This window comes from Parambassis ranga, chromosome 14, assembly GCF_900634625.1.
Source record: "Parambassis ranga chromosome 14, fParRan2.1, whole genome shotgun sequence".
NCBI lineage: Eukaryota > Metazoa > Chordata > Actinopteri > Ambassidae > Parambassis > Parambassis ranga.
In genome coordinates this window covers 5,690,313-5,704,825 of record NC_041034.1, presented here as the reverse complement: position 1 = coordinate 5,704,825, position 14,513 = coordinate 5,690,313, and the positions used below count along the sequence as shown (strand labels likewise).

General features: G+C 41.8%; 2 protein-coding genes across 2 annotated transcripts; both read right to left on the bottom strand.

Annotated features, from left to right (window-relative positions):
• Positions 1-584: 584 nt before the first annotated feature.
• Positions 585-5,425, bottom strand: c14h5orf15 (chromosome 14 C5orf15 homolog). The gene is made up of 3 exons (XM_028421052.1): positions 5,269-5,425; positions 2,414-3,246; positions 585-2,138 (listed from the first exon to the last, which is right to left on the bottom strand). The coding sequence occupies exons 1-3, from the start codon at positions 5,387-5,389 to the stop codon at positions 2,004-2,006; spliced, it is 1,089 nt and encodes a 362-aa protein (XP_028276853.1). The 5' UTR covers positions 5,390-5,425; the 3' UTR covers positions 585-2,003.
• A 1,309-nt stretch (positions 5,426-6,734) lies between these two features.
• Positions 6,735-13,519, bottom strand: vdac1 (voltage-dependent anion channel 1). The gene is made up of 9 exons (XM_028421053.1): positions 13,405-13,519; positions 11,454-11,523; positions 10,270-10,319; positions 9,881-10,033; positions 9,682-9,734; positions 9,341-9,568; positions 8,550-8,700; positions 7,955-8,012; positions 6,735-7,832 (listed from the first exon to the last, which is right to left on the bottom strand). The coding sequence occupies exons 2-9, from the start codon at positions 11,518-11,520 to the stop codon at positions 7,741-7,743; spliced, it is 852 nt and encodes a 283-aa protein (XP_028276854.1). The 5' UTR covers positions 11,521-11,523; positions 13,405-13,519; the 3' UTR covers positions 6,735-7,740.
• Between the last annotated feature and the right edge of the window lie 994 nt (positions 13,520-14,513).

The window sequence follows — 14,513 nt, the reverse complement described above, 5'->3', positions numbered from 1 at the left end:
CTGCAGAACTACTTCAGAAGCGTAGCTGATCATATTCCTCTGGGGTGTATGTTCTCTCAGATTATTGTTTTTGTGTGTGTTCGTGCAGACAATTTGTTTCAGATCCGTGCTACATTAGGACTAATTCAGCTGCAGGAACAGACTGTGGCAGCCATCAAAGTTATGGACGTCCACCTTTGTCTGTGCGTCCATCTGTCAATCTGTGTCAACTGTTTACTATCTTTAAAAGTCAGATACAATAAACTGAAACTCAATATTTTGAACACAAATGCTTGTTTTTCTTCCCCCTCCATCACCATTGCATATACAGACGCTCAAATGTTCATATATTCTGTTGATAAGTAACCCCTGTCAGAGGCAGCACAGTGGAAATGCAACAACTGCAAAAATGACTATTTTTCTTGCTCTAGCAACATTTCCTGTCCAGCTTTCTCTCCTACTCTGTGTGTGATGCCATCATTCAATTTGTTAAAGGACACGGCAGACATTTCTGAAAACTCCAGTGTGACATTTGTGTGCGTATACTGCCTCCTTGTGGTGAGGCTGGTCATTAGCAGCTGATAGTGAAGTTTTACTTACAAAAATAAGGATATACAGAATTTGTGCTTTATTAACAAAAAGAGAGTGAGATTGTACAATTTCTACTGTTGATTGCAAGATCAGTGTCGATCCATCACTTTTCCACAAGGCCGTTCATGTTCTAGCTAGCGTGACTAAACAGCACAGTGCAAATGTAGCAATTACCCCACTGTGTTCCTTGTACATGGACAAGACAACTGGCAGAAGGTGAGAAAAATCAATAACAAATGTGTGTATGTCATTTTAAGTGAAGGCATGAGATGGCGACAGATAGAAAAACATCATGTGGCTGTGACAAGTGGGGGGGGGGGGCACTCTGCAGTCAGTTAAGTGTGTGAGCACGAGGGAGCGCAGTTACTAAGATGAAGATGCGTCTGTAGAGACTTCATCGAAGTCATAAAACAAAGATGGCCGGCCGCAGGATTTCTGCATAGCAAAATCTGGGCAGAGGTACATTAAGACGAGATAAATATAAAGTGATGAACACAAAGAAAAAAAACCTTCTTCCATACATTATATTAGTACATTCCCTCCCAAATATATAGCATCTGTCTTCATATAAATGGCTTAATGACATCACCTCTCAAATTTGACCACATTAAAGGCTGCTATGGATTTCCTAAGAGTGTATTCAGAAACACAGGCAAAGATTAATAGCTTGGAAAAAAGGTTTCCGTTTTAAATAAAGATGGGTTTCTTTTTGTTAAACAAATATATATATATGTATATTGCCTTTTTATCTTCTTACAGTTATTTGCCATTTTATCTGTGACAGACATTTTCTACGCAAAGAGATGAAAGCTTTTGGAATGACTCTGCATAATATATATGCTGCGTATGTGCGTGTGTTAGATTCCTAGATCGCTGCTTTGTTTGCACGCCGACACGTTAATGACAGAAAAGTATGCGTGACAAAAGTGCTTGAAAAGCAATGCTCTGCATGTCGATTCATTTCTTGGCTAACTGCTTAGAGAGAAATAGATTTAATAATCAACTCTTATAATTAGATATATTATTATGACCTAAACATTACATTAATATGCAATTTTTCCCAATTTATAAATTGGGGTTTTTTAAAAAAAAAAATTAGTAGCAAAACAAAAAGCAGGTGCAGAAGGACAATAAGGCTGAAACACCCCCGAGAAAAATCAACATATTAAATCCCAAAATATTCATTTATAAAAATAAATGGCAAATATTAAAAGTATCACAAAAAGGGACAGTAGATGAACAGAAAAATGTCTACGCAGACAACAAAAAAAAGTCCAAACAGGATTCTATCCTCTGCTCCCTGATTGGCCTGTAAAGCAAGAGAAAGCATCAATCAAGCTCCACATGAAAGCGCAGCATCTCCACAACGTGTATCGCCCGGCAGGAACCGGCTCTGTGCGGGGGTCTGGACGAGCCATTCCTCTGAGTGTGGATCAAAAAATGTAGTCTCGGGTCATCTTGAGGGACGGCATGGCCTCGTTGACATTCTGGTCCAGGCGGTGATACTCTACAGTGTTGCGAGAACACAGGCCGTCTTTCCAGCGACGGCTCTGTACCAGGAGGAAGATCTGGGAAAAAAAAAAAAGAAGCAGAATGTAGATCGAGATCAAATTAATCCGGCTGAGGAGCATGTGCTGATCAAGTGAAATTATTTCTTGGATGACAGGCCAGCAAAAAAGATGAAAAGACTATATAATAGGAATCTAAATTTTTAAGACCTTCTTCTGCTGACTTTACAGAGAAACTAGTTTTTCCTGCTAAATTAAGAAATATCAGGACACTAGCACGTCCTGTCAAGGTACAATCTGTTCATCATAATCTTTGTTGCCATGCCAACACTCACCTTCCTCTTATTGTGATATGTGATGTAGACGATGGCCACCAGGAAGGCCAGGATGACCAGGTGAAAGAAGAAGTGCGAGTCCTCGTCCTCTGTGTTGTAGCTGTCTGCTCTCTTATAAGCGGGCACCTCCATCTCAATGTCCGGCTGCGGCCCTGTGTCAGTTTGAACTTTGCTGTCATCTTTTCTTTCGAACAGGCCGTCGGCGTCCTCCGGATCGTCGCTGTCCATGTATGTGTCCTCATCATCTTCATCGCCCTCGTCTAGGTAATTATCCAGAGCAACGTGAGTTTCCAGTTCCTTGTCAGTGGTCTCCAGCAGGTCCTGCTCTGTGGGCAGGTCCTTCTCATCGGGCTTTACGGCCTCAGAGACAGGGGCTGCTTCAGTCACGGTTGTTGCTGGTTTGCGGGCTTTGGCGGTGGTGGAAGCTTCTGAGTCTGGGGTCTCCGTGGCAGCAGGTTTGTCCGTTTCCTCAGTGTCGCTCACTTGGCTGCCAGTTTTTGCATCTCCGTTGCTGCTTGCGACAGGTGGCTTATCAAAAGAGGAACCAATTACAGTGACTGAAGTATTCTTCTTATCCTCTGGAGATAGTTTTGGTGCCAGCCTTGTTGTTGGCGGTGTTGTTGTTGGTGGTGATGTTTTTGTTGTGTGGCTTTCTGTTGGAGCGCCCGTCTGCACTTTTGGAGCGTCATTGATAGCAGGTTTTGCAAGGTCTTGGGGAGCTTTTTCAATGACTGGACTTAATTCCGCTGTGGTATTCTGCTGCTCCTGCATGTCTTCATTTGCAGTGGTCAAATTAAGATTTTGAGATGCGTTTACCCCCTCTTTGGGTGGCTCTATTAGAAAAGGACATTATGTATTAGGCTTAATGTGCCACTTAATTCATCTTTTAATAACCACTTTTCTTATATTAAAAAATCAATCATATTCTTTTGCTTCATTTATAGAACCACACATGACTCCATCCGGCACTGTTTCTTTCGGAAATAAAAAAAAATAGTCTTCGTTAGAGACACTCATCATTTCATACGACACTGCCTGATCACACAAATAGTTGTGGCTGACAAACTCTTTTTCTTCCTCCTCCTCCTCCAGAAAGACTTCCATGTAACAATCCTCTAGGGCGAGACTGTTAACTCTCAAGCTGCCACAGAAAAACTGAGTGGACCTATGTGCTTAACAGTTTGTAGTGGTGGCTGATAAAATACAGTAGAGGCAAGGCGTTCCATTTTTAGGCCTGTTTAAGGCTGCACTAGAGTCGCAACCTTATAAAAGAAAAGCAACCTGTAAAACTGTATCCGTCCCTGACCGTGTGCTTTAAATGAAGTCAGACTCACTGCACTGGTCCAGCCATCAATGACACAATTTAACCAGCAAGTGTCAACATTATTTCATCCTCTGTGACTAGGAGGCGTTGCCTAAGATGGGACAGGAGTAGCACACTCGGGACTTGAGTCACATTATAAGACATTCCCAAGTGAAGAAAGGGTCTATTCATGCCCATGAGCCTTGGCTGCCTGGCATAAATAATCACAGAACATTGAGATCTTTGTGCCAGCAACACTAACAGGCTTTGCTGTATGAAGCCGAATGTGGGAAACTCTGCAAGAAGTTAAAAAAGCAGCATCTCTTTAAAAATCACATGTCATAAACTAATAATGTGCCTGCTTATCCATGTAACATTTGAACAAAGATGTCATAGAAAGCTCGTTTTAAGCTCAGTACACAGTTACCAGCGTGTAGGTTACAGACGTTAAGGTCATCCTCCCTCTGTGCAAACACTCTTAGTTCCTCATCCTGCTTTGTGGTGTTAAAACTCCCTTCTAGATCAATGACATCTGATAAATAATATGATCATGAACCAAATATTAAAAGTTACATCCCAGACTGTAAACATTCAGCTCCAATAATACCACCTGGATATAAAAATACTCAAGTGGTGATGTGTGAACGAAGAATGAAGATCATGTTGCAACCTGACAACTACCATGGCGTGAAAAAGAAGAAGCCCAAGACAGGAAGTCAACATAACTGACCTTATCTCAACAGATTTACGCCAATACACTGCAAATACACTGCGCAGGCAAAGTCCACTAATGCAAGACAAAACTTGCTCTTGTTTTTACAGCTTTAGCTCTGGACCTGGTCCTTTCTGATCAACGGTAACTTTCAAAGGGGTTTTCATAATAAATCACTGAGATATATGACATGGGCATCTGTTACAAGTTACTTTATCTGACCATCATCCAGGAGGGCATCTGGCGTTAAGACGCTGTTAAAAAGTGTTAGAAAATATTAAATGTCTTATGTTCAAAATAAGCTGAACTATATATTTTCTGAAAAGGTCATTGAAAAGCTTTCCACGGTGGCAATCAGGAAAACATGACTTCCTGTTTCGACTCTTGGACTTGAAATGACGCATAACAAAACAAAAAGTGAAAAAGTGAAATTGATACTGAAACATAACAACAAAAAACGTCGTAACCAAAAACAAATGTTATTCACGTCCTAAACGTTAGCATTACGTTGTTATTTTAACTATGAGTTCTACACATAACCGTCTCATAATGTTATTTTGAGAAATCATTTTTGAACTCGACTACTGTGCTATGATAAGAACTCTAATAAAAAATGTTTATACCTTTATTACTTCCTCAACACAAACAAACATACTGAAAAAAAATCCATCATCTCTCACCTGACACTCTGGCTACTAGCATGATGAGCTAGCCTGCTAGCTACAGCAACGCTAACATTACATGATACTGGCTGGGTAGCTAGCTAGCTAGCTAGCTGTCCTGCTAGTAAGTTAACAACAACAGTGACTATGGTAGATTTTTCACACAAATTTGACATACCTCCTGGCGCGACATTTAACGAAGCTGACAGGCAGCCGCTGGCTAACAGCTGGAGAAAAATAAGCACAGAAAGAGCCAAAATATTTCTTCTGCTTCGCCCCATATTCCCGCACGTCGCCATGTTGCTGCGTGACTGAAGAGGCGTGGTTTAATGGGGAAACACACGCTCACACAGAGGAGGACTGTGTGTGTCACAGTTTAAGCTGATGAATGAGATCAGTCATTCCTTTACATTCACTTCTAATGTGACTAATCTGGTATAAAGTTGTTTTTCTGTCTTCCATGGCACTGGCTCTCCCCTATTTGCGATCCCAAGAGGTTATTTCTGCATATAAAAACAAGTAATTAGTTTGAATCAAGCTATTGTTCTTCACCCTCTTTCTTCTTCTTCTTCTTTTTTATTCTTCCGTATGTTTTTTGACTATGAAACTATAATTTTTCAAATATTAAGCAATTTCGGTGTCATTTTTAACATGGGAGTCTATGAGAGAGCCCTTCAACGAGGGTCATCTGCCAAATGTATCTCCTCCTACACATTTCAAGCTACAGACTCCATTTCAGTCTTAAAACGCTCATTAGATGCTGCTCTATCAAACTTGTATTCAGAGTTTTCTAATTCCGAATCGTTTCCGCACGCCAGGCTCTCAAAGTTGGAGTGGTTTTTGAGGTTTCCTCTGCTGTTACCATGGTGACAGGCTGACACACACAGGGGCATACAAAGCTCTGAATTGCTGGAGAATCAGAGCAATTCAGCTGCAGCAATCAAACTTGCATTTTCTTCAGGAAATGCCCTTTTCTAGTTATTCATCTACAACTCATTTAAAAAAAATGCTACTTCACAACACATGCGTGGTGCACAGACTGAGTCTGAGTTGTCCATCCAGTCCAACTGCCTCTTTGTCTAGAGAAAACAATGGTCTCCGGTTTCTGGTGAAAAGAGTGAGGATGATACAGAAATCTTGAGCAAGATTCAGAACGAGGTCTGGCACCCAGTTATCTCTAACACAGATCTATATCAGGAGAGTGATTGTTCTAAACAATTAAAGAATTACTTTCTTTGTTCACTAATATCACATCATCTAAGAAAGTTAATAAATAAGCTTGAAGATTAAATCACTTGAAGTACTTCCTATTCCTTTGTAAACATTACAGTGAACCAGTTGAGCAGGATCATTGTCTTCAGCGGCAGGAGGTGGTCACTGGCCAGGTGTGTAATTGTGAGCACAATCAGTGGATTCCTGGAAAAGAAAGGAAACCTCTCAGCGAGTAAGTAAAACAGTCATTAGTCGCAGCTGTGGACTGAAAAACAAAACGTTCAGGTGATTTTACTTCATATCCTTTATCATTCATTTTCAGCTTTAACACACAAGAGCCACATGTTTGTTCACACAAAGTTCAAGTAAGGTGGTTTGAAACTGTTACACAGAGAGAGAGAGAGACAGGAAAAAGACAAATACAATCAGAAACCCGGTTCAAGATGTTCTTTATTTAGTTCACTGAATGACAATACTGTCAAGTACACTAAGCATGATTCCCATAACCAGTTGTGGAAGACTACCATCTCCTGGCCTCTGTATTTACTCTCTCCATCCTCCTTTAAAGGAGCACTGCAACTCTTCCTCAGAGAAGTCGGCTCTGTGCATGAAAGGTTTCCTTTTGTTCGCTCCACCAGAAAAAAGAGCCGACTTCAATAAGACTTCTCAGGTGGAATAATCTATGCAAGACTCGCAATAAAATAATAATAATAATAATATTCTGTTTGCTATATGTAACAAAAGACATGTTTCACAACAAATGCACGGACACAAAAGACGAGTGAGACGAAAACACAGAATGTACACGCTGGGGTGTAGTGTCTCTCAGAGCTACTGACAGCTGCATACACTAGGGACCAGCTAACCCTCCTCAATGTAACATAGACAAGAGCTCTCCAGTGCAGATGTGCTCAAATAGTTCACCACTACACCTTTTTGAGTGAGGAGCGCTTATGCAACAGCACCATCTGGTGGCATAAGTACGTAAGTGTATGATATCGGCGTCGAGCCCTTCTATGTATTTTGGGCTCGTCGATTTTCCCTTTACACTGCATTGGAAAGCAGAGAGACACAGATTAAAGCCTTATGCAAATGTAGTGAACAGAAAAGTGTGCACCAGAGGCTACTTTTCCCTTTGCAAGCTACGCAATTCACGACCGAGCTTTCTGTTAATTGCCTGTTGTTTTGTTCTGAAGTGGGCCCTTTGATTTCAAAATAAAATGTTCCCTTAAGTGGTCCTTTAAAAGCGGCAGATCGCTGCAGGAACGATTTGACCTTTATGCTGTCTTCCTACCAGCTGTAACACATCTAGGGGAAACGGGGGTTGTGTGAGGGAAAGCTAATCAATTGAGGATTAAAGATTTTTTGTAAATTCGTTTTTTTTGGTGGGGAATGCATGTGTGCTGGGAGGACTTAGAAGGCTGCCCGCCTCATCCTCCTACGCCTGGAACTCAAGACCAAGACCAAGCTTGTGGCCTCCAGCGTTGATGTTTTTGCCATCGAGGAGAGCAGAGAGGGTCAGCTTGATACCTGGACACAGACACATACGGATAAGCAATGCAGTCACCTTTCCAAAGTTTAACAAATGATCTCTTGCTTTTTCTACCTAAATCTTAAAAGACTTTAGTGTTTTGGTGATGAACTGCACTCACCTGGCTTGAGAGTCTGAGTGTATCCCAGGCCAACAAGGCTGGAGTTGTTCACCTTGGCCTGTGATTGAAATCATACATAGAAGAAAAGTTATTGATAAATTCACCCTGTCACTTTTCTGCACCAAACAATCATTTCACTGAATTCTGCTGATCATAACAGTTTCAGAATGGCATCCAAGTACACTAACAGCCAGTCACGCTAATTTGTAGGGATGTCCCGATCAGATCACGTGATCGGAAATCGGGCCCGATTACGTGATTTCAGACTCGATCGGAACTGGACATTACTACCTGATCAGGACTCGAATATATATTTATCAGGGCTGTCAAAGTGTGTCCTTTAGTGTAGGGGTATGACAGTCGCTTTTGGCGCGAGGGGTCCTGGTTCGAGGATCGGATCGGATCGGGACTCAGTATAGGCAGATACTCAAAATCAAATGACTCGGACTCGAGGGCAAAACAACCTGATCGGGACATCCCTACTAATTTGCTCGGCTACAAGTGGGATTGAAGAACTAATGTGACAGATGTAGCCAGGCAGTTCCTGACACTTAATATGCAAATTGATTAGGTCACTATTATGACTACTACTCACAGAGAAGGATGCATCGGGATCAATCTGATACTTGGCAGCGATGCCAAAGCGGGTGTTGCTGTTTCCAGCAGTCCAGGCCAGGTTGACAGCTGTTTCCAGCTGGTCATTCACCTTCTGGTAGATGGACCCACCAAACTCAGTGCCATCATTTCTGAGGAAAAACAGAAGTTAACATTATATTTTATTCAATGCTAATACATGAGGGCTTGTCACATAATGGTGTTTTGTAAACAAAGAATACCTCACGTGGACACCTGCATGTCTGTTAAAGACTTCAGTTGGTTACACTTTCAACGACGCAAAGCCAATATTACACTTCACCTGACCTTACAGTACAGGTTTATCTGCCGACTGAAGCAGACAGGCTTTAGCCAGGGGCACAGCGGGAAAGAAGACTAACACCGTGCCCCGTCCCTCCCTCTTTCTGACACTGCCTCACTCATCCTTTTCACTGATGGCTGCCAACCACTCACTCCATCTCACTTGCAATATAGCAAATCCCATCACCTGGGTATAAAAATAACTGTCAGGCACCTGGGTGCCGGGCAGACAGCCAAGCAGACAACAAGTTGCTCACCCAGACAAGGACAAGGAAACAACCCGAAAGCCTCTGTATAGAGTCATACAGCCTGGAGTCAGGGAAAACATTTGGCTAATGACTTGATGCTTAGGTACTACAGTATTGAAAGCACTATAACTAACTTACACTGTATATGGATGAGTAGAAACCATACTGGTGTACAGGGCAATTGAAGGACACATGCATGCATACTATCAGATCACAGCCTTACACGTTCGTATGGAGCTGGAACTCATCGGTCTTAAATCCAACTGCGAAGTTGCTCTGGGTGATCCTGTTCCTGCCAGCTTCGAAGGTCATCTGGTAGCCGGCCAGCCAGCCCTCGTAGCCCACAACTGCTGCGCCATGGACGGCTGTACCATTGATGTCATAGTGAACGTCGCAGCCAAGGTTGACGTGCTCACACTTGTAGCCCGTCTTGATCTTGCCACCCTTCTTGCTGGCAGAGTTGGGGAGACAGAAACAGCAGTTATTGTCATCCCACAGCAAGCGACATCAAACTACGTTTTCAAGACTGCGACATACTGAAAGAACTCATTCTGCTGTTCTTACCCAGTGTTTGGTGAGAAGGAGGAATCAAACGTTAGCTTTAGCCCCTTAGCCAACTGTAGGAGGAGAAAAGTAATGGTGTTACAACACAAATAATTCTTTTCACAAACTTGTATAGGATTACAAATCACTCACAACAACATCAACTCAAGTCACATTTTAATATGGATCATTTTCACTCTTCCTCCTCACACTACATCACCTGATCCTCAAGAGTGATCTCAGTCCCAAGGGTGTTGTCAGTGTTCCACTTCTCTGTGAAGGTCAGTCCATGCTCAGACCACTTGTATTTGGTCTCCAATGATCCAGTGACCTTGCTGGTCTCAGTGTTGGCAGAGCCTGTGCTGGTGAACTCCTGTGGATGACAGAAACACACACATTTACAATCAATATAATACAGTCTTTACCAATAAAATATTTTTGGGTTAAGACTAAATTATACTTGGAGGTGACTACGGGAGGGGCAGCCCTGGCATTGTTTTGGAGATCAGATACCCAGGAGATCAGCCAGGGGCATCTTAAGCTATGATAGGACTGCTGCTGTCTGGATTGGCAGCTCTGCTAATCTGATAATGACTCGCAACAACTTACCAGTCCATTCTCAGACTTTGTTTTTAAGTCCAGCTTGATCAGCCCGAAGCCTGAAACAAAGAGCGTTTAATGAAACATCAAAAAGGTGTCGCATGACAATAGAAATAGAAGCACTGATTTGTAAAGTAAATCACATTTACAAACCCTGGCAGCCTTTCAAACTAAGAGCCACGTTATACTATTGTTCCTGACCAAGCAAAATACTATTATTAGACATATAGAGAATCTATATATCTTTTGAGATTTCAAAGCGCATTAAGTCAAGGCATTGATTGACTGTGAATTAGTGTGTGGAAAAGCCCATTTATCTGCCTCTAGAGGACATTTAAGTTATTTATGTAGCTGACCTAATGTGTGCATTGATTTCATGTAGACCCAGTCAGAGCATTAGTGCTGTCAGTTATGAATAATAGCTAAGATTCTGACCCCACCGGAGTCCCTGTTCTTTACAGACATTCAACGACCCACTAAACCATGCTACACATGAAGTAGCAGTACTGATTCACCAATCAGTGTCGAACTAAAAATCCGGCTGTCACTAGAATCCACAGCGACATGTGTGGTGACTCCTGAACTTGCAGTGATTCAGCCTTGAGTCACTGGTACGTATAAATCATTCTGTGAGCATTTCCCTGAAACTCAGTGGTCATCGAGACATAGCTGTGTGTACACAAAAAAAAACAGTGTCCAGGGACATCCACTCTAACTGCAGCCTACTTACTGTACCCCAATATGTGTATAACACCTCATCTCTGTGCCATAGACAACACTGACCTACTGTTGTAACTGACAGATTTTTGTACTTACATTTTATATTTATATTTTCTGTAAATAATGTCTATACTGTTTACTTTTACCATTAGAAGTGTGGGTTTAGTATACTGTATATTGTAGCTGTAATTTCCCAGCTAGGGATCAATAAAGTATTTCTATTTTATTCTAATCAGTAAATCAATTCAGTGGGGCACTGCAAGTTTTCATTTTGCATTTAACACTACACTGTGTGCAGGGACTGGATTTATATAATCAAAGGGGAAGAGCTGCAATTGCAGGAAGGTATTGAAATAAATTGTTGTTTTTAATCAATCAATTATTAAATATTGACATAGGAGTTTTATACAGTTCCAATTATTTAATTAAAAGTTGATGAAATAAGTGTGTGCACTTGACTACTTGGAGCTTACCATATCCCTTGGTAAAAATATCCCTGGCAGACTTCCCAAGGTCAACGTAGGTGGGAGGTACAGCCATTATCTGAAAAGACGAAGCGTATGTTTAAAGCAGAGAAAGTCACACTGCTCAAAACAACAACAACAACACAGGAGAGGGACAGACTAAGTAACCATGGTGTAACACAGTCAGGTCTCCTGACAGATCAGATGCCACACTTGGACAAAGTGTGATGATGATGAAAGAGGAAGAGGAGGTCACTGATGGAAAGCGAAGGTAGAAACCTGACTGGCTTACATGAGCTACACACAAAAACTTAAAGTGGCATTCTTCACAGCATGGTGGAAAGCTTGTATGTAGGTAGCACATTTGCAGGTTATTAGTGGCAGGTGGCACTAATCAAATATGAAGTCAACTAGAGAAAGGACAATGAGAGCCACAGACTAAAGCACAAAGCAGACTCCTGGCAAACAATCTGGACTTGCTGTTCTCATGTATGTGAAAGACTCTTTGTCCTTCATGTGCATGAGCAGTCAGTTGTGCAAGTCAAGTTTCCTCATTACAATACATGTGGGTGCAATTTTAAATAATGTTAACAGTTAACAATGTACAGCAGTTGCGCAGGGATATTGATAACATACATGTGAATATTGATAGTAGATAAAACTGGAATTTTAACAGTTAACCAAGTGAGCAGCAATCTTAAACCACACAATTTCTTAATAAATGTCCTTCAGTCCCAGGAAGCAATAACACTCAGTGAAGCACAAACCTCCATGTGGATACAAAAACTACACATTCAATCAAACCTTACAGAAACAATGTAGGAGTTTTACTAAAGATGAATCACCAATTAATTGCTCTATTGCCATTCCATTTTACATTCCTGTAAATCAACATGACAAGCTGCCTCACCTTTTAAAAACACAACTCCACCCTTGTACCCCTATTAAAACATGACTTAACACATCTATTGCATTGCAGCACCAGGCTGTTTATTCACATGTTTAACCCCAACATATTCCACTGCATCACTTCCCTGCAGTTAACATGGTCCACTTGGAGAGGAAGAGGACAAATAGTACTAACAGACGGAAACATTCTGGTCATTAAGCCATTCACACCCCCCCCCCCCTACTTGCAATGCTACACCAGCCTGCCAGTATACCCACTGTGCCTGAGCAGTTTTATGGGTTTTACACATAGCTACAGGCAGAAATGTCAGAGGCCGTGCAGAGGACATAAGACGGGGACAGCCCTGTACATATGAGGCTTGTCAGTAAGTTATCTTAGACAAAGCTTTAACATCTACAAAGCAAGAACTTTAAACCCATTCCCTACTTTCAATATGAGTGGGATTTACACAATGTTAGCATGTACAGCACTGCCTGCCCTTCATCCCCACTTCAACCTTTGTCTACTTAATGGAAAAAACTCAATAGTGAGATTGTACTAATAAGAATAATTCATCTGAAAAGCATGGTGTCGCTTCAGAATGAGCACAGGAGCGTCCTCCCCCACTGTCTCAGAGGGGTTAAAAGGCAGCATCTTCCTGCCCTCGCCTGCTAACATGTTAGCATTAGCATTCCATCAAGGTGGACAGCGGGCAAGTGTCACAGGTGAGGATGGCTGTCAGTCGACGAGCACATACCGTGTCAAGAGGGTTAAACCAGCAGCAAGCTAAACTTCTTTATCACGGGTTTTTTGAATAAGTGCTAAAAAAAACCTGCCAAACGACCACACCGCAATAAATTAGCCATCAAGCTAGCAGCAGTTGGCTTATGAAAGCAGCAGGCCTAGCATCTCTGCTGCACGTCGACCTGCATCCCGCTCCGGTCAAAACTTAGATGGATGAAATGGACCCAACCCGGGAGGTTAGAAACTTCTCACTTACAGCAAAACCCGGTCAGTAAGGTAAAGGAAAACGTCGCTGTGTTGTGTTGCAGGAGAAGATACATAACGTACCTCTGTGTGTGTTCCAGTCCTAGCCGAGAAGGAGCTTGTCAACCGCACAAAGGGAGGAGAGAGGAGGGAGGTGGCGCGGCGTCACGTACGTTACAAGTCACGTAAGCAGCAGCAGCATCTTGTCGTCGTCAAAGATTTTAAAGGGCAAGATGGTTCACTCCGAACACCAACAACGCTCGCTGAAAAGTACACAGATTTTACTCACAAAGCCACATTCTTCTGTTGCTTTAACGACGTGAAGCAACACACTTTACGTTGTTACTTCTATTCACTTTGTTTTAGAGATAAATATAGTTATTTTAAACCTAGTCGAACGTTTGGCTTTTACCTGGGCTATTTTACTGAATATAGTTTTATACTAGGCTACAACAGGTATAGAGTTCAACTAGTTTTTATCACTTTAGTCCAAAAGCCTTAAAAAAAGGCCAACTACTCTTTAAAAGACACTAACACGTTCAAATCCTAACAACACGGAAACAGCACGGAGTGATCATGTCGCTTCGTAGCCTAGCAATCTCGCTGGTATTAACTGCACGCATGCGCAGTTTAGTTTACTCCGGGTGGCACGCAACTCCTGCAGCATCACTGGTGGGGATAAAACAGCTGACCAGAGATCAGATTTCTGCATCTGCAGCGCATATCTCGACCTTTCCAGCCGATTTACACAAACTGCCCCGGGACAGAGGAGACTTCCGTCCGCATCTGTAAACGTTACATCACACCTGGGTCTGCAGAGCAGGAGGATGGGAGGAGGAGGAGGAGAGGAGCTTACAGCTGACCTCTGCTGGGATCTGATGATACAAAATCACCACCTGTCACTACTACAGAGGCTTTGCTGCTATCACTGGGCCTAAGCACCCCTGTTCACTTACTGGTTTATTATTTCTAAATAGTCATCATAGCATAATTAACATAAAAACCCTTTATTTTTGCTTCTGCTCTATTTTTCCAGTTTTATTTCATTTTTAATTTTCAAGCTTTTACAAGTAACATATTATGTTTTTTTTTCTTTTATAGGGAAATTAAAAACTATATTACAAAATCTGTAAAGTAAAATTAGTAAAGTTGAGAAATGTTGAACTTAAATAACTGAAAAAGTAAAAAAATAT